The sequence below is a fragment of the Cheilinus undulatus genome, linkage group 20 (genome assembly GCF_018320785.1).
Source record: "Cheilinus undulatus linkage group 20, ASM1832078v1, whole genome shotgun sequence".
Classification (NCBI taxonomy): Eukaryota; Metazoa; Chordata; class Actinopteri; order Labriformes; family Labridae; genus Cheilinus; species Cheilinus undulatus.
Window position 1 is genome coordinate 38,125,986 of NC_054884.1, and position 21,305 is coordinate 38,147,290.

The following is a 21,305-nucleotide window of genomic DNA, read 5'->3' on the forward strand; positions in this document are numbered from 1 at the left end:
AAATGTTAGTCACAAGTGGCTCCCCTTGGAAAAATACCCTCTGAGGGCATTTCTCTATGAGATATAACGGTGCGCCTCTCTCTTTCTTTGGAATACTTCACAAAAATAGTTTTCTCCCACTCAAACCCTCAGAGTGATGATGTAACGTCTCCTCTTCCACAACCACTTCACCTGACTTTTCAGTTCAAGTGCTGCAGGAATGAATCAGAAAAGAGGAACTACGAGTTTGGTATTTTAGAAATGATAAAAGCCTCACCACACCGTACAGTGGTGTAACATTCTCTGGCTGCATGTATACTAGCTGCAGGAGGTTATTTTTCCTTGTTTGGTTGTTTTATTTCTCTCCTTTTTATTCTTGGAGAGGAAAATAATGAGACTCTGTGGACCGTGAAGCACTGGGCCAGTGGACGCGGGTACATAAGCATCATCTTAAGCCTCAAACTACCTTTTTTTAACAATCATGCCTAGGTAGTAAATGTACCAGGAGATTTATCAGACTGTATATTGTGCTCACACAGCAGTTCGGGGCTTTATGGCCCTTGAGGGACACTGTTGTAAAAGTGTGACTTCCAATTGCCTGTATTTTTAATATTGACATCAATCATAGGAGAAATAAGTGTGTGGTGATTACTTTTATCCATGCTGTGTGTTTTTTTCTCAGCCTTTTCATTACTTCGTTAAAGTTGAACAGCAGAGGAAGACATGAAGCTTCACTGGAGAATCTGGCTTCATAAAAGTTTTCACACTTTGCATGCACATACCGTCCACAGAATGCATGCTGACGACCATTTAAGCGCCATATTGTATGTGCAAATAGGCAAATGTGTCCTTATGTCTTTGGCTGAGCGTCACTGTGCAGGCTGCTGGTGTCTCCTGCTTCTGCCAAGGCCTGATTCTCATGAGAGCACATATGACGCACAGCGGGGATCTGGCTGTTTGACGTGTTTACTGAAGATTCCCATCACAGCTGATTAAAGATGCACATGATCTTGTAGCTCCAATGTTTCATCTTAGTACTGCGCTTTTAGATGTCATTTTGTGTCTGCTTCTTAAAAGCAGTTAGCAGACAGTTAAAAGCATAACCACCACTTAAAAATGGGTGATAAACTAAGATATTTTTAGTGCGATACCTGGTTTAGTTCAGTGGGTAGAGCAGGCGCTCATATACAGAGGATGTAGTCCTAAATATGTTGGTCCCAGTCTCAGTGCTGTTTGGTGCAAATCTTCCCCCACTCTCTCTCCCCATATTTCCTGTCTACCTTCAGCTGTCCTGTGCCAATACAGACAAAAATACTCAAAACATATCTTAAAAAAAATAGCCACAAAGTCACTTGAATGACCGTCTTAAAAACTAATGGTTAATATGCATATTTTTATAAAAAATGCTTTAACAGAACGTTTCTGTTTCCAGCAGCAGCGCTGCCTGTGATTTAGGATGCTTTAAAAGTAATAACCTGACCGAATATCAACCGTTCATGCCTTTGTAAATAACATGCAGCATAGTTACCTGGTATGACATTTGCTCTTTCCTCTCCAAGTTTGATGTCTGCAATAACAGCAATATGCAGCGAGTGTACTTGCTTTGCAAAGCGGCTGTCTGGAGATTTTAGCCCTGCACTGACTGCTTAAACAACTGTTTTACCAGTAGTTTAATCCATTGGTTCCCAATCTGGGGTGGGGGGGCTTTGTCTGCTCTGAGGCTGTCAAAATTAGATCTGCAAGTATTGACTGAAGTGGTTGGGAAACACTGATTTAATTTATTTACTGTACTCAAATGCTGCAAGAAAGCACTCTGTGGGAAAATGCCTCACTTCATATGCACGTTGCACTAATCATCTGAAATTATTTGATCTACTCATGCCCTCAATCTGCCCATATCCTTGCATGTTTTATACTCTGATCATGTCTAGTAACATCCTTGCACCCTGGATACTGCCTAATCTTATTGGAAACTTCGTCGTAGATTCAGCATCTGGATGTAGATGTTGTAGATGAGCTGTGCAAACTCAATCCTTTTTAATCCTCATTTTCTGCATTGTATGTATTGAAAGATAAGATGATTCTATTACTGTGTATGTAAGGGTTAATATACTCTAATGTAGGTATGTCTGTGAAAGGTTGAAACTCCATTTCTAATGTGTAAAAAGTCGGTCAGGAACTCCAGAAGCCCAGAGAAGAAAAGTGAAACAAATGGCCTGGAAGTCACACATAACTTGCAATTGTCACTTAATTTGACATGTTCTAGTTTTTGGAAGGACAAGATTTTGACTCACTGTGGAAACTTGCAGACAGACAAACAGTAATAATAAAAAACACCCACACACCCACATTGACCTGTGCTCATTCTCTTCTCAGCCTTTCAAATGAGTTAGGTTTTAGACACCAGCTTCATCCTGAGACTCTGTGTTGTGTAGAAGAAGTCGAGCGTCTCAGTCGATCTTGTTCTTACAAACCCAATCAGCCATGAAAGCCCAGCAGACCTGCAGGACTGAATGTTCCCGTGTTGTTCACCATAGCTTCTTAAATCGATTTTTATAACGACCAGCCCGGCTGCTCCTTTCATGCTCCACCAGCCATCCATCTGAGAAACACTAACAATTACACAATGATTACCTCCCCTGCTGCTCCGACGGACCAGCGCGTGGCTGCTGCCTCGACCTATGGAAGTGCTGCAGAATTAGCCCTTAACCTCTGACACCATGTTTTCTATGCTCTGTCACTAGAAGGTACAACCAACATGTCTGTCAAAGTATACAGTCATTTTTCCACTAGTTTAGTTGTTTTACTGCAATGGTTTACACTTTAATCATTGAAATTGAGATTATACTGCTATGAAGCTGTTTTTATGTCAGTTTGTCACATAAATTCCTTGAAATTTCACCATCAAGCAGCAAAAGCCTTGTTTTCTGTGTATTCCTACCTATGATGATCTACTTTTGATAGACTTGACCCCTGCTGAATAAGTCTGGGAACACCTGACTTCATGCTTACATGTATTTTAAGAGGCTAGTCTTATTTAGACTTTCAACTAAAACTGGATTTTGTTTAATTTGACTTTTTCCAACTGCATGCAAACAAACAACTGCAGCCGTGGACACTCTAAATCAGGGGTGTCAAACTCAAGGCCTGGGGGCCAAATCCGGCCCGTGGGACAGTTACACCCGGCCCACCAGATCATATGGTATTTTTATTCTAAATAACCCACCGGTATGAGGTCTGCAGATTTCCTCCAGTATAAAAATGTAAACTTAATCTCGATGATTTATAATATCCTTGTTGAGTCATAAAAATTAGAAAAATTAAACAGTAAAATAACTTGATATAAAGTCAAGAACATAGGAGAAATTTGTATTTTATTAAGTTGTGTCTATATTTTCAATTTTGCATCTCACAGTAATGACTAAAAGTTGTGGTTTTGGCTGTTTATTTCATATTTTAACCTTTACAACTCATAATTTTGACTTTTATCTCATATTTTTACCTTTTAGATTCATGATTTTAAATCTTAAACCGTATTTTGACCTTTAAAAGTCATCATTTTGAATTTTATCTCATGTCTTGACCTTTTTCAACTCATAACTTTGACTTTTATCATGTTTTTTACCTTTGAAAGTCATAATTTCAAATTTTACACCCTTTTTTGACCTTTTAAAATCATAATTTTGACTCTTATCTCAGTTTTTTGACCTTTCACAGTAATTATTTTGACTTTTATCTCACATTTTTACCTTTATCTAATCCTAACTTTGACTTTTATCTTATTTTTTACCTTTAAAAACTTGTGATTTTTAATGTTATTTCATACTTTAAACTCATGAATTTGAAATTCAATCTCATATTTTGACATATTAAACTCACAATTTTGATGTTTATCTCGTATTTTGATTGTAAAATATTATGATTTTGAATTTTATCTTGGTTTTGCTGACCATTTCAACTCTTCACTTTGACTTTTATCCAAAATTTTCACCTTTAAAACTCATGATGTTGAGTTTTATTTCATATTTTGACTTTTAAAACCAGGAGTTTGACATTTTATCTAATATTTTGACCTTTAAAACTCATGATTTTGGCTTTTATCTCATTGTTTGATGGTTAAAAATCATGGTTTCAGTACTCTATCTCATATTTTGCCTTTAAAAACATTATTTTGACTTCAAATGTCATTTTTTTACCTTTAAAACTTATGTTTGACTTTTTATCTCAGATTTTATGTTTTTAACTTATGTTGACACTTAGTGGTTAAATATGGACCCTGGTACGCCCACAGGTTTGACCAAATTCAGATTCTGGCCCCTGCTGTGATTGAGTTTGACACCCTTGCTCTAAATGAAGCCTAGCGTTAGCTCATCCAGGACATGGTAGCCATATGCCCAGCTGTGTACAGCTGACGGCCAACTGATCCCAATTATCAGCTCCAAGCTCCCACAGCCAATCACAGCTCTTTCTCTCATGACAGCGGTGTACCAAAATATCACATACCTATCACTACTTCCTGTTTGATTTAATGCTGATGCACCATGCCGCTGCTGCTGCTGCTGCTGGCAAAGCTTCACCTCCTCCACCCCAGCCTCCTCCTTTATAGACTAAAGCTTCACCTCCTCCACCCCAGCCTCCTCCTTTATAGACTAAAGCTTCACCTCCTCCACCCCAGCCTCCTCCTTTATAGCATGTAAAGCTTCACCTCTTCCACCCCAGCCTCCTCCTTTATAGCATATAAAGCTTGTTGCACCCTCGTATTCAGACTCATAAACATTGTCAGAATTGTCTCTATCCATATGGCGATTTCTAGCCATGCACTCCCACAGGGAGCACCTTAAGAGCAGAGCCTTCTCCGCCAAGTAAAACTGTACACCCATTTTGCACAAAAAAGTATGACGAGTGTTGCTGAATGTTGCTGAATTGTCAAAGTTTAGTTATTTTGGTCACTTCTGGCTTTACTGTGGTTGTCATGGAAAACATTCACTTTTAATTTTAGATTGCCATCAACACATCCAGCACACAGACTCACAAAACTCAGCATGCTCCTCTCCTTCATCTCCCTCTCCCTCATTGTTCTGCGGAGACTCTGATTGGACAGACAGCACATAACAGCAGCATCTCCTCTGCAGGTTGTGTAAGAGGCGACGCCCACTATGTGTCACCACAACACCTACAGATGGGGGCACTGTCAGATGGAGACTTGTACTGTCTCCTCACTCCTCCGCTCAAGCAGTTAAGTTAACATGAGAGAAAACCTCATCCAACCCATTCACCTGTCCTAGATTTTATAAACAAAGATTACATAACTCTGACTGAGGGAAGCAGCTGATGAAACAGATGTAAATAGAGGAAGTTAAGGGAGCACTCGGCAGACTTTCAAATTGCATGCTTCCAAACTTAAGTTGTCCTCTTATGTGTGTTTTAGTTCGTCTTACATTTCAGATTTTTCTCATTCAAACACAAGCAGCAGCAGCAGGAGTGAAGTCAGAGGAAGGAGGCCAATACAGAGGTGCAAAAACCTGCATTTCCTCCAGTGTCTGTGTGAAGCTCTCTGCAGAAGTGATGGAAGTCGCAAAGCAAAAAAAAACTGGACTGAACAGTTTGTTGTTATCAGCACACAATGTACAAAGAGTGCTTTTCATTACTCTGCCACAGGTTTAACCTCCTGAGACCTGGGCTCCTCTTTGGAGTGCTGTAGTAGTTTCTCCTATTTATTGAGGACCTGATAAGTTCAAAACCTCAGCCTTGTCTTTAAACAGGAAATAGTTTTGACCAAAAATAAAGTCTGCAAATCTCCTGAAGCTCCTGATTCTGCATAAAATACATTGCTGGATAAAAGTTCGGAATTTCTTGAAAATTTTCATTTCCAAAATCAACACAAATTCCCTCAAATTTCAAAGAAACTATGAAAAAAAATTATGAAAAGTCTATATTTTCATTTATTTCTTATATATGACAAAATTCTTAAATAGCCCAACATTTCATTAAATAACACCCAAATATTTTAGAGAAACTTTATCATAAAGATTAAATAAAAAATCTAAAACAATTCCCCCAAAATCCATGCAAATTCCTGAAAGTGTAAAGCAAATTCCCCAAAATGTATGAATGCATTCCCCAAACATCTAAGTTCTTTGAAATTTCCATTAAAATTCTTGAAATTTTACAGGACACTCCCTGAACAAATTCAAACATAATTCCCAGATTTTCAGGAAAATACCTCAAATTTTCCATGCAAATCTTCCCCAAAAATTCGAATCATATATCCCAAAATAACAAATAGATTTTTCAAAATTTTCTTGAAATACAAAATCTATGACAGCAAATTTTTGGCCAAAACCTCCAGTGAAACTGGACATGCTGGACAGCTCACCGCCTTGCTGGCTGCTCACAATGCCGCACTGCAAAAGCAGAAACCACAAGGCAGTGTAAATTCTGTGTTTTTTCATTGAAGAAAAGACCGGCAGAAGGAGTTTCGTCTTCTTCTATGCCTTCTTCTCTTCTTGGTCACCGCTTGTTCGTGGCAACGGCGCCCCTAGCGGGCAGAGGTTGTAGGTGTTCAGACGGTTTGGTCCGTTTGACCAAGACAGCAGTGTGGATGCGAACCAAACCATAGGAAAGTGCAACAATGTTGCCATTTCTGTTCCAAAACGGACCGAGTCTCTCGGACTATCAGGTGTAAAAACAACCTTAGAGTCTTCCTCAGCTCCAGCTCTTCATCTGTACCTAGGTTTACAGAAACTTAGACCACGTTTATACAGCTTAATCCGAAAACGGCGACCTTTATCTGCCATGCATTAACACAGGAACGCCATTTTAAATGTGTGAAGGTGACTTTTGACTCTCATAATGAAGCCTTTTCCACATGCCCACTATGGCTCCAGTCAACAGCCATGAGCAGTCTTGCAAGTTCTGTTTCTGTTGACATTTTCTTCAGATTTACCCTGGTAACAGTTAGGATCACTTGGAGCAACAGGTGCAGTGCCATAATGCAGTGAAATGACAGCTTTGTTGCAGAATCAATCTGACATAATGATGCCCGCATCCAAAACCTTTTGAGTTGAAGCCATGACCTTCGCTCTTTCCATCTCTCACACTGTGAGGAGCATTTCAGGCTGGTGCCCTAACAGTGCTAGGGGTCCCCTCCTGCTCAGCTCAGCACCCCCTACCCCGTCAGCCCCAGCAGCAGCCACTGATTATCAGACAGCTCAAATCCCTTCAGGAGGAGGAACACCTGAGACCTAGCTATGACAAGTGGTTCACGAAGGAGTCATCACGATCCAAAAAACAGGATCAAATCTTCCTGGCTGTGCCTGTTGTTTCCATGTTGTCGTGTTATTTTTGTAGAGTGATTTCCCAGCTTGCTATGAGGATTATCAATGAGCCACAGAGCTGAGGCATCTGTTTTACTCTACAGTACAAATATCTAAAAAAAGGCTAAACGGTATCTGACACTTCCGCCTCCTTTGCTCTTCCATTTAGTTTCCTAAACACACATCCACGCTGCAGTTACACAAACACTCTCACAGACTGACCTGCATCTCCTTGTCTCCATATTTAGAGGGGTGCTTGCTGCCCTGGCTCTTCCGGCGCAGTTTCTTCAGCTCTGCCTGGCACTTCTCCAAACTCTCCCCTTTGCTCTTGTGCTCCATCTGGTACTTCTTCAGCGCAGCCTGAGGAGGGCAGCACAAAGTCAGCAGGGGAGCGGACGCCTGTGCTCAGACATGTCAGCAGCCACAGATAAACTCAGATACATTCGCTGCAAACTGAGAAATGGTCAGTTTGGGTTTTTACTGCAGCAGACAGGGAGTGAACAGCAGATGGTACATAAGAGTTAGTGAGACAAGAAAAGTATAGATGTGTGATATTCAATGTTCAATATTGTGATAATGATATGAAGTGTGAAAAATAAACAAATATTAACGCTTTTATATTAGTTTAACAAACAGATTTAAAGTCAGTCTGCTGCTCTTCAACGGCTCATCTGAATCCAAAGAAACCAAAAAAGCAGCTTTTCTGAGCTTCATCTGACTGCATCGAAACAGTGTTCTAAGAAAAATCTGTATCATAAACACGAAATCCTCGCTTTTGTACACAGAACAAATATTCTTATTTATCTATTTATCCTGAGGAATCCAGACTTTTGCTGTCTTTATTAAGAATCCTGGCATCAAAATGAAACTGCAAATACTTGCATAGCTTTAACTGAAAGGACTCATTACTATTCCGTCCTTGCCATCTTTTTTTATCATTAAAATAAAACACAAAAAGTTACACAGAGTTACCATTTGGCTCTTCCAGCAGCAGTTCTGATGCTTGGCAGAGAACTACTTTAATCAGCAGACTTTAAAATATACTATAAGAAGCTTGAAATCTCTGTATATTTGCCACATAACTTCTCTGTTTAAAAAGCAAATCCTTGTCAACACTTTGAAGAAGCAAAAACACAAATATGATGCTGCACAGAAGCTGGATCAAGTCATTTGGACTCTATAGAAAGAGGCTGTCAGTCAGTTAGTGTTGGAAATGTAAAGACGGATAGAACTTTCCTGCAATATCTAAGGGAACGCTGTTTGTTCAGGCCAGTTTAGATCCATGTATTAAAGTTCTGAAGTAGCTGGTTTGGTTTAGAGTCTCTAAGGTCCAAACATGGAGGCCGAACACCAATCTATCCAAGTATGAGTTTTGTTTCTTTGTGTAGCCTCCCAAGCTCTTTATAAGTTGCACCATAATGAATTTACTTTACTTGCATGTAGATTTGTGCAGAAGGTACGTTTCATCAAATATGTGAAGTTTAACTGTGTAGAGACCCAACACTTTTGAATAAGAGTAACTTCCTGTTTCGTGGCGAGATATAAATTTGTCATGGCCACATCCTGTGAATTTGAACATGGTTTTGGTGAACTTTTACCATTAAGATCTTTTCTTTCATGTGGATCAATGAAACCCTCTCGGAGGAGCTAGTCAAAGTTCCCCTTCAAATAACAAATATATTGCTTTTGACCTTTAATTCAAAATGGCTTCCTGTTGGGCTTACAACTTCACTTCAAGAGGATTTTTTGTAGATCCAGGGATGGTAGATATACCTACCAAATCTCAGAACTCTAGGTCACACGAGTGCGGGAGCTGAATTCCTGGACTTTAACCGAGCACTACTGAGCCTGATTGCAATGCTTTCAACATTTGAAGAGTCTCACTTTTCCAACGGGGTCAAATATACCAAGTTTTATGATAGTACAAGCACTCTATCCCATTAAATAACAACCTTCCGCTTCATGAGCGACATCAAATTTGACAAGCCGCCACAGCCAGGCCCTTTGAGTTTAGTATACGGTCTTGATTGAGATTAATCCTTAGGATCTTTTTTATAAAAATGGTCAAATTCTAAGTGGATTAAATAAACCTCCTAGGAGGAGGTAGTCAAAGTTCCACCCCTTGAAATGACTAAGAATATACTTCTTTTGACCTTTGATTCTAAATGCTTGACTTCCTGTAAGGTTTAGTGAGGTCAAAGCATGGCGCACAACTTAGCACCTCTGAGCCATATCCTTTGTCACAAAGCATGTGATTTTAAGCCCACTGAAAAACAACTTCCTTTGTCATTACAGACATCAAATTTGGCAAGCTACCATGGCCATGCCATATGAGTTTAGTTCATGTTCATAAACTTTCCCTTTTCGATTTTTTTCTATGTAATGACAAGGTTTCAAAATGATCAAATAAACCCCTAAGGAGGAGGTAGTTAAAGTTTCCCCTCTTAAACTGACCATAACTAGGCTGTTTTAACCTTTAATTTAAAATGGTGGACTTCCTGTTGGGTTTACAATACAGGTCCAAGAGGCTTTTTAGTAGATCTAGACACTTTACATGGGTCTTCCAAATTTCATAATTCTAACTCAAATGTAATGCGGGGGCTGAATTTTGGAAATTTCATGGGGCGCTCCTGAGCCATTCTACCATGCTCTTTCCAAAAGCACATTCAAACAGTCTTACTGTCCCACCAAATTTTATGGCAGTCCAATAATTTTAAGCCCCTCAAAAATCAACTTTCTGTTTCATGGCATACATTGCAGGACCATGACAACAGTGTTAGACACACACCTTCAAGCTTTACAAGGCAGCATGGGAAAGTCTTTGGATGTTAGAAAATGTTAGAAAGCTATGGTTAAGGAATGGTCCCTGTTTGTTTGAGTAATAACAACTTCCTGTGCCATGGCGACACAACAAAATTTCATGCAGTGCTACAGCTACACACAACATGCTGAGTTACTGGAGGATGGGGGTCATCAGAGTGATGTAAACAGTATCATACAAATCTATCAATTAAAAATCAAAAGTCAGTAGAAGGATTGATTATCTTTGATTGGCCGCCAAAAATGGGAGGCTGCTTGCTTGCTGAATCAGTTTCTTCACATTAGGTTGTATGAATTATGGGTTTCAGTTCACTTAATATCAAAAATTGAATGTTTTCATCAGTTCTAAAGGCATTTTATAATTAAAAAGTGTGCAAATTTTCAAAAACTTAAAAAAATCAACCAGCAAATTTATTATAACCAAATAAACAGGTTCTAGACAATTAGCACTGACGATAAATTTGTTTTTATGATTTTGATGACTCATTTAGTATCAAAGTGGGCTAAAATTCCTAAAATATATATCCCAGATAGTTCACAACATTCACCACAAATTGTCTTAAATATTCCAGGTGGCCTCAGATAAGACTCTAATGAAAGATCATGTTGCTCTGGATGTAAAAACATGCACCAAAGATATTCCCCCATATCTGCAGCAGACTAACACCAGGTATGTATGCCTCCTCTGCACGCTTTATATTCTGACCGTGACAAAGGAAAGCAAAGAAACACGCAACAGCATGCATATTCAAAACATAACGTCATTAAGAGGCTTTACAGCAGATTTGCATTTGAATGCATGCATACACATTTTTGGCCATAATGATGAGGAAAACATTTAATGGCTTCCAAACATGCCGCTCCATCCCCCGTTTGAATTATGAAATGTTTCAGGACCCATTCCAAACAACTGATCATCATAAATGAATGTGTGTTTAATTTTTTGTGCATACAGACTCGTTTTCACAGATTGAGTCATAATTCACAGGGTAGAGTGGGAAGCGTTTTATATAACTCGCTGCAGTGGTTTGGACGAACGCCGCTGGGAAAAAAAAGAGGGTGCATTTTGTCTGTGGCCCACGGTATTATGTGAACACGGGTTTCACTGTACTCCTTCTGACTCCCTGAAGAGACCAAACGGACCAGGAGCTGAGCTAAAAACTGGTGCTGCACTCGAGTACACAGCAGGTCAAGTAGGCTGTTTCATAATGGAGTCCGGGGTTGAAATAGTGATGATTATGATTGGTGCTTTGAATAGAGTTCAATCACTTCATGATATAAGTTTGAATTCAAGAAGTTTAGAGCTGTATGAGCTAGGGCAGTTATGAAACCAGGCACCAATGACAGAGTACATTAACCTTTTAATAGATAACTGCAGTCCAGACGTGGCTTTGCTCTGACATTTACTCTTATGGCTTCTTCCATGCAGTTTCTTATGTAAGACATGTTTTAATATACATGTGGAAAGTGCAGCAAAGAGGAAGTGACAAGATTTGTATGAAGACTGTTTTTTCAGAGCTCTAGAAAGAGCTTTCACAGCGTTTCTACGGCCAAGAATCTCCCCAAAGTTTGTGAACAGAGACAGGCGAGGATTTTTGAATATTCAAACAGCTCTTATTTAAGAAAAGTCCAACATTTGTAGAGAAAATTATCTTTATTTAAAACTATATTTCTATTCTCTTACTGGCTGTAATGCAGCACGACCACCAGACGAGGCGTAACAGCTGAAAGCTAAAAGTGAACCGTTGTTAAACAACAAAAGAAGAAACTATAATGTCTGGTAACACAACTGAGGTGCTAAAAAAGCAACAGTTTGTCTCTTAACTTTAAAAACAATCTGTTTCACAAAATATTTATGCAATGCTAAATTTGTTAAACCTTTAGAGGCAATTTCCTTTATGTTTGAGTAAAGCTGTGCATTGTCACTGGTCTCATGATTTGAATGATCACAAATATCACGTCAGTGATTCACTTCAGTTCGACTTTGCAATGAAACAAGATGGGCTGCATTCGAAATTATAAACAGGAGGTTATCTTAATGAAATTAAATAGCCATAAAAAGACTCAGGAATCAAGCATATAGCATTACTTCAGGCAGGCCATGGAGTCAAGCGCCGCCATATATCTAAACACGCTATTGGCTAATCGCAGTCATGCTGCCATACATAAACTGTTCTAGCCTGGCTAGGCCTTGCTGCCCCCTCTGCAAGCTGTTTTTTGCAACCCTCCTCCACCCCAGCTCCTCCTTTATGCTACATCTGACTTCATCTGTGTCATTCTGTTGTCACTGATGCCTGCTCTGCTCTGGGATTTACTGCTGCTTCTCTCTCTGCCTCGGGCTTTCCTTGTAGGCACGGGAAGAGCAGGAACGTAGACTGTTCCTGCTTGATGCTTCCTACATAAACTTGTGGAACGGACAGGTGATCCCAGACTGAAATGCACTTCTGGCCATCAAAGAGTATCTTTTCTTGAAATGCACATGCCCATTCAAATTCTATTCAAATGTTGCTTTGATTTTGGTTGATCCTGTATAAAGTTGTAGTTGTTGCCTGTTGCCACTAGGGGGACTCTAGAACGTTGTTTAAAGCCTGCTGCAGAATGGGATCATCATCTTGATGTTTTCCACTGTAAACTTTGACTACCTGTTGTAAAATCAGGGATAAGTGGAGCTGGTTCACTGGTCTTTTTTTGGGGCATCCCACAGAGGGTAAAGGTTGAAACTGTCTCTATGCGAGACAATTTCCATTGCGTTTCCATGTTGAGTTTGCACTCCTGCTATTAGACAGTATGTCGGCTGGGCTCTCAGCCTAAGGTGATAGTTGTGAAGTACAGAACCATGGCCTGCAATTGGTGCTGCCTTCCAGCTATTCAAGTCATGTGATATTAATTGAGGAGTTTTTTCAATTAAACCAGCACTCTACAAGCTTTATTCACTAAATAGTGTACCACTTTCATTAAATGCAGTGTTTTGACCACACAAGGGAGCAAAATGGTTAAAAAGTGGCTCTGCCAGCCTGATCTGTGTTTTGAGGTACCTGGCATGGCCTCTTACATTTCACACAGTCTGAGAGGAAGTTTCAGTCACAGTGTGTGATTATGGTAGCCACACTTGTGGTCATGATGCTGCATGTCTCAGAATTTGAACCCCAGACATTCACCCTGGTTCGCATTGAATCAAGAGGGGTACTCACGTTCAGATAGCGTGCATCCAGCTCCACCTTCTTCTCCAGCTCTGTGAGCAGCTCATTGTGGAAAGACTTAAGCTGCAAGACACAAAGGAGACGCACAAACCTCAAAACAATGCAACAAACACAAAGAGAACTCAACCACAAGTATGAATGACCACATTAGATCATTACAAAACAACGTAATGCTGCATTGTTGTGGTCTAAACATGGCTTGATGGGATGTGGGAAATGTCACACCCAGATGGATTATAGGGAGCTGTCATGTGAGTGAAAGGATGTTAAAGTCAATCTATTGTCTCTAAGCATGTAAAGTATGTATGTGTGCCTCCCTCTCTGGATTTTATATCAGTGTAGGTTGTGTGAGATGCACCAACAGCGAAATATTTCTACGAAGGTCGTGAATAACCTCCTAGGATCCTGCATGCACATTTGAATATGAGGACATTACCTCCTGGCCATCTGACAACATCATTGCAATTTTTTACTGTGAGAAATTTTTCTATACTGTCCACTGAAGTTAAAGTTATTCATTTGAAATGCTGGGAGAATTTGCTAGCAATTTTTCAGGAATTTTCATTGTGAATTTTGTGAATATATCTTGGAACATTTCCAGCATTTTTATGGAAAATTTTGTATATTTTTGTATATTTCTGAGAGCTTCTTTGGAAGTGTTTTTGCATTGAAACTTTTAAATATTTGCATGAAAAATTATGATTTATTTGGGAATATACAGAGTATTGTTTGAATATTGTTATTTTGTGTAAATTTAGTAAATTTATTTGTAATTTTTGGGAAATTTTATTAGACTTATCTGGGGAAATTACGTAAAAACTTTTAGATATGTTCATGGAAAATTGGGACATTTATTTTTTAATTACAGGAATTTGATTGGGAATTGGGAAATGAGGTGTGCTTTAAAATTTCTGGAATTTAATGAAATTTTCAGGGGATTAGTTGGCATATTTGGGGGAATTTTCCATCATTTTTCATGGAATTTTGGGAAATATATTTGTACATTTGGGGGAATTTTCATTTTTTCCAGGAATGTAAATAGAATTTGGGGGGGTTTCATTAAAATTTAGGCTTTATAATAAAATTTCATTGAAACATTTGAGGATTGTTTAAAAAAATTAAGGGTGTTTTTTATGCGACACTTTAATATTAAAAACTTAAATTATAATAATGTATTTTCCCAGATATCAATAACTATAAAATAACTTTCACAGATATTTCAGGAAGTTTCTTTGGAATTTTAGGAATTTTTTTGTTGATTTTGGACTTCATTTGTGGTGAAAATTAATCCCTGTTCAAAGTCAAGGCTGAACTTTCAAACTTAAGAGGTCCAAATTATCCCGATGAAGCTGGAGAAAATAAAAATACATTGCACACAAAAGCTCAGGTCCAAGGAGGATAACAGAAGAGAAAAATGTCTGATAGTTTCCTTTCAGAGTCTAAGAGAACATGTATAATTAAAGAGTATTTTATAGTTGCATTAATACTCCATCGCCTCAGACAGGAAAAAAGCATCTGCTTGATCTCAGTTTGTAATTTGCTTTATTCTACAAAACATATCATCATTGCCCTTGATGTTTGTCTTCCATTAGCCAAAAGGATGAGACGATGTGTCATTTAAAAGCCTTTTATGAAACACTTTGCTTAGAGATAAAAGCTCCTCATGTCGTCTCTGAGTTGACTGAATGTCCCCTCCTAATGCTGACAAAATTGGCCAATTTACTCTTTGAGGGACTTGAATTTGGATGTTTTGGGGAGGTGAATTTATAAATGTTTCTCAGAGTGTAATGGCTTTAATTTTTATATTAGCTCATCAGTGAAACATCAGGGTTTCCACTCTTTTCTAAAGATCATTTTCCAGGACTTCTCCAGAACATTTTCAGTGACATTTTAGCTGGTAAGACAGGAACACACCGAGCTCATACACCAACGTGTTCCTTTCTGTGAGGTCTTATTGAAAAGATGTTCAAGTCTGTGGCTATGACCATGAACTCTTGCTTATAAACGATGAACTGATGATAGAATAACTCCAATATTCCAGCAGATGAATAGCATTTAAAACATAGAAATAATGGTTAAGCTATGAAAAGCATAAAGAGCCACAGTCATGATTAAGATTAGTTTTGTGTTTCTGGTTACCCTCTGGGAGAAGATTCAGGGTCTCTCAGACCAGCTGAGCTGCTATAAACCTCCATTAAGACTGAATAACAAAAACACTGCAGGATGTGCAGAGGGACTGTGTAAAATGTCACTGCTGTCAGGAGGTGTTTATATTTGACTGCTGTTATAGGATGGGATTGTCATCTCTGTTTATGTGTACATACGTCTACTTACTCTTTTTTCTTATATTACATTATAATATGAACCTTAATTGTCATTATTTCACTGCCATTACAACATAACATTATCATATTATCATGCAATGCAACACAATGAATTATGAGGATGCAGCAGGATATGATATGTTAGGATAAAATTAGACGGAAGCGATGCTATACAATAGCATGTAATACAATAACACATACGATACAAGTAATATGACACGGAATGAAATGATAAGATTTGTTACGGATGGTACAAAAAGATGCAATATGACATGAAACCAAACAATGTGAGGATGCAATGGATATGGATATGGTATGTTAGATGTAGTGCAATGCTAGTTGATGCGATAAGACAGGCAACAGTTGGGTAGAATGTAAAACAATTAGATAGCACATGGAACAAAATGATGCAAGAATGCAACAGGATACAAAACAACAGAATATGATATTATGCAATTCTACTCAATCAGAAAGAATACGAGATGAGACAAAACCATATGATAAAACACGATGCAATGTTAGGATGCAATAGAATACCGTACGATAGGATTAATGTAGTGCAAGCTGATGCTATATAGTAGGCAACAATTGAATAATATACTATACAATACAATATAATGTGATAGGGTATGACGTGAAATGATCTATGACGATACAAAACAATATGACACGACATGATACAAAACAGTACATGATATCATATTGTGCAAAACGATGCAATGTGAACTGACAGAGCGATGTGACGCAACATGATGCAATGCAAGAAAGCAATACCATACCATACAAAATGATATGATACAATATAATGTGATTGCGATGCAACGCAATAGGAAACAATTGGATGCAGTACGATACAATACGATACAAAACGATACGATATGATACAATACGATACAATATGATACAATAGGATACATTATGATAGGATACGATATAAAATGATCCGTTACGATACCAAAATGATATGACATTGTGGAAAACATGCAATGTAAAGTGACGGTGCATGCAACGCAACATGATGTAATGCAAGAATGCAATACTATATTATACAAAACAGTATGATACAATATCATGCAATGATACACAACAATTGGAAATGATAACAATGATTCGATTTGATATGATACATTTAACAGAAATGATGCAACGCGAGGCGTGATGGTCCAATGCAATAATAAAATAGGTTACAATACAATGGGATACGATGCGATGTGGTACATATGATGCAATGTGATGCAAAAAGATTCAATGTAGGATGCAATGGAATACAACATGATGTGATGCAATACGATACAAAGTGAGACGATACAAAATGAGACGAGATGATATGATACGATATGAAATGAGATGATACGAAATGAGACAATGTGAAATGAGACGAGACAATACAATAGGTTACGATACAAAATGAGACGATATGATACAATATGGAATGAGACGATACGAAATGAGACGAGATGATATGATACAATAGGAAATTAGACAAGATGATACAAGATGATACGATCAGTACAATACGATACGACCAGTATGATAGGTTTCGAGACCAGACGAGATGATATGATCCCATATGATACGATACAAATCAAGGCAAAGCTAATAATAGGCAACAATTGGATACGATACAACATGATATAATACGATATGGTATGATACGTTAGGATGACAAAGAACAGACAGACATCCCGCACACCGCAGAGCTCCAAAAATACAATTGTTTATTGCACTAAATGCAACAAGAACCAACCATTAAGCCATCTGCACCTATTTTATATAACTCTTAACATCACTTAGCCTTTGAGATCATGTTTTTTGGGAAACTGTGATTTGAAATTAGGTTGTTAAAATAATTTGTCAGAACAGCAGCATATTGTGCCTTTTCTTTAATTCTATGTCTTCCATGACTGAGAAATTTGTCAACTGTTTTCAGGGGTTGTAAGGTCACGTGGGAGCTCTGGCCATGCTAAAGGGAAGCTGCAGCTTCAGAGATATGGAGGTGCACTAAGAGTTCTAACGGTACAGTAACGTCTGTGCATCTATCGTGATGTGGAGACTCCAAACCAACAGGCCCACAATCTGTTCATTTCCCAACTCGAGGATTCAGAAGCGCTGATTTTAGCAACACCACCATCACCACATGCTCACCATCTCTTCAAGCTGGATCTGGATCTGTCTGTGCACTTCAGCCATCTGAAAGAGGACCTCCCCTGCAGAGAAGACAAAGAAAAGAGAGACAATAAACAAAAAAAGGAAGAGAGAGAGAGAGAGAAAAGAGTCATATTTAATATTTCAAATGCCTTTGACAGCTACATGCAAAAAAGACCATGCAGCAACACAGAACAGATGAGAGACAGATGTGTGGTGTAAAGAGGGGAGGAGGACGCAATGGACAAGATGAAACACTGTTCATGATGCTAACAAAGCACGCAAGCTAATGGCAGTCTCCAAATGAAAAGAACAGAAAAATGCATCACAAACAGACTTAGTAAAATTAAAAACCTTAATCAGGAAATCTATTCAGTGTTTTTAAAGTGTCTATGTTTCAATGAGCTAACAAAATGTCTGCTAATAAACACAGAATGGTGCTAAAAATCTCTATCAATCATGTTTTCTGTGTGCATTAAGACATACGCTGTACTTCAACATAAAAAGGTGTAAACACCAAAAAGCAGAACCAAAGAAAAAACAAAAAAGCTAAAGAAATCAAAAGAAAAAAACACAAAAGAGAAGAAGAAAGTAAAAGATGATTCATGCAGCCAAGAAGGTGCGTGTTGTTTTAAGATACCTACATGCTGCCTCTTCTGAATATGCAATGCGTTGTAAAAAAAAGGAACAAAAGATCTAGTTTGAGCAAAGAACGGAGGGAGAGAGACCTGGAGAGACACTGACAGATCAAACTACCCCAAGAAAAATGAGACACACGACACAGAAAGAAAACACTCAGACAGGCAGTTAGTCAGACCCTCCACTTATTCACACGCCGCTATGGGCGGGATTTTCACGTTGGTGCTGATATTTGAAGGCTCAAAATAAAAAAAACAATTACACCAATAAAAATTATGCCTTTATAAAGACTGTACTATGCACTTTATTATGACAAGGGCTGCATGGTGGAGCAGTAAGAAGCTTCTTGGTTGGACAGGGTCTTTCTGTGTGGGGTTTGCATGTTCTCCCATGCACGTGAGGGTTCTCTCCGAGTACTTTGGCTTCATCCCACAGTCCAAAGACAAGCTTGTTAGGTTAAAAGGTGACTCTAAGACTCTCTCCCTTTCATTTACAGTCCAACACCTACATTTCGCATGTTCACATCTAGGAGTAGGATGTCCTGAGTCTTGTTAGAATAGAGATGTAGGGTGAAGTGAACAGTAACATTACCGTTCAGAGCTACACTTTAAACTGAGTTCAAGGATGCCTTGTAATTCATCTGCAAGACGGTGACTCAAGGTATGAAAATTTTCATAACAATCCAATATTGTAATGGAATGTTTTAGTGCATTATTTTTCTTTCATGTCAAACATGCATTTTAAAAAAATTACCTATAGAAATGTCCAGTAATAATGTTGCATTCATATACCGTATGTAAAAGCCACAGAAGGTAGCTGAAGGTTGTTCCCATTTGGATGCACTTGAAAATGGGGAGTAAGGGGTCACAGTTAGAAATGGGATAAAGTTGCCCGTAGGTTTGAGTCCTGTCAGCCCTGTTTTTGATTAGCAGCCATCCCAGGGTGTACCCCGCTTCTCGCCAAATAGCAGTTGGGATAGGCCCCAATCCCCCGGTGGTCCCATATGGGACAAGGGGTGTGGGAAACGGATGAATGGTAAAAAAAAATGTTTGCAGTAGAATGCCCAATAATACTGTCATGTCTATTAGTGCCAATGATGACTGCTGATGACACTGAGAAACTTGAAGGTTGTTTCCATTAATTAAGAAAGATGTAACCGCACTTGCAACTTGGTTTAAGGGACAAGGAGGCACTGGAAAACAAGGCACAGGAGGTTAAAGTCTGTGTAAACTGCCCCGTAGGTGCAGGTCTAGGCATGGCTGGATATTTGTCTCTATAAGTCAGTAGGGTTGGGTATGTTTTCAGGGACAAAGATGGACTTAAGAACAAGGCACAGTTAGACATGGGACTAAATTGCCCGTAGATGTGAGTCTGGGCGTGGCTGGATATTTGTCTCTACGGGTCAGTAGGGTTGGGTATTTTTTCAGGGACAAAGACTCACTTGATAACAAGGCACAATTAGAAATGGGACTAAATTGCCCGTAGATGTGAGTCTGGGCATGGCTGGATATTTGTCTCTACAGGTCAGTAGGGCTGGATATGGTTTAAAGGGACAAGGAGGCACAGGAGTTAAAGTTAGAAAGGGGACTAAATTGCCCGTAGGTGTGAGTCTGGATATTTGTCTCTACAGGTAAGTGTAAGTTTTACATCACAATACAACTTTTTGCAGTCCTAGCATTTGCCATAAAATCACATAAAAAGCACTTAATAAATTTAATCCTGATTAAAAAAATATCACAGAGCAAAAAGGAGACTTTAAGACATCATAATGCTGCAGTACTGAAACATATCAATATTTTCTCACTCTCTATTCACATGCCAGACTATATGAGAGGATTATATACCAGCCCCTTCATCACTGCAGGAAAACACTGAATGGAAAACAGGTTTGGTTCACTCCTAAAATGCCAGCAGTTAAACACACTACAGCTGCAGCAGCTTTATGAAGCACCGAGAGCCAATTTATTCCAAATGAGCCTACTAATATGCATTGATGGCACTCATCTGCCTCCTGCATAATGTCTGCAGACATCAGATAATGTATGACGCCGTGGGGGGGGGGGCGTTGGTGGACCTGTGGACAGCGGACAGTCAGAGGGGACGCAGTGAGAGTGGGCTGACTGGACAGGATTAATGGGCTTAATGGAAGTGCTGTGGTCATGCTGGGGAGACTCAGCGAGGAAGAAGGGATTTAGGAAAGGTCAGAGGAGGAGGTGGGGGGGCAGAGGTGGAGAGGAAATAAATGAACAAGCTCTGGATCCAAGTTTGAAGAGAGTGTGCTTCACTCAAGTACTTTTCTGACTAGATTTCACAGGCAAAAATAAACTTTTTCTACAGTGTATTTGTCAGTTGAATTGAATTTTCTTTGACTACAGTTTTAGAGCTATTTCACTTTTGTCCTGTCTTTCTTCTTTATGACAGCTTTGAAATCACTGATTGCAAAGTTCCCTTCCCTTAGAGGTGCCTTCATTAATCATATTTGGCAGATTTTCATTAAAAACACATGATAGGCCCAGCGGAACTGAGAAAGTTAGCTTTCCCTCCAAACAGCTGTGTTTGTTTGGGTAAATTTCCTAACCTCACAAAGCTGATTGATTGGCCAGATTCCATGTCTGACACCAGGTGGATCACTCTTGCGAAGCTCCAAGCTTGTTCTTGATCAGAGAATGATCAGACCAATCACAGCGTTTGAGGAGAAAGAGGTGTGGTTCAGTCTGGTTGCTGCTGAAGATGTTAATGTGGATGTAGCTATAGCAGCAGTTCCTGGCTACCATTACACCATGAAGACAAAAGAACACTCCAAGCAACTCAGAGAAAAGGTTATTGAAAAGTTTAAGTCAGGGGATGTAGACAAAAATGTTTCCAAGGCTCTGAACATCCCC

The 21,305-nt window shown here is 39.0% G+C and overlaps 1 protein-coding gene across 7 annotated transcripts in view; it reads right to left on the minus strand.

The window, feature by feature from the left end:
* baiap2b (BAR/IMD domain containing adaptor protein 2b) overlaps positions 1–21,305 on the minus strand; it is a 161,380-nt gene that overhangs the window by 40,163 nt on the left and 99,912 nt on the right. For all 7 annotated transcript variants that reach the window (XM_041815906.1, XM_041815904.1, XM_041815905.1 and 4 more), the window contains 3 exons: positions 17,785–17,846; positions 13,307–13,378; positions 7,518–7,655 (listed from right to left, as the gene is read on the minus strand). In XM_041815906.1, coding sequence (XP_041671840.1) covers positions 7,518–7,655; positions 13,307–13,378; positions 17,785–17,846 — 272 coding nt within the window. The remainder of the gene's footprint in view (positions 1–7,517; positions 7,656–13,306; positions 13,379–17,784; positions 17,847–21,305) is intronic.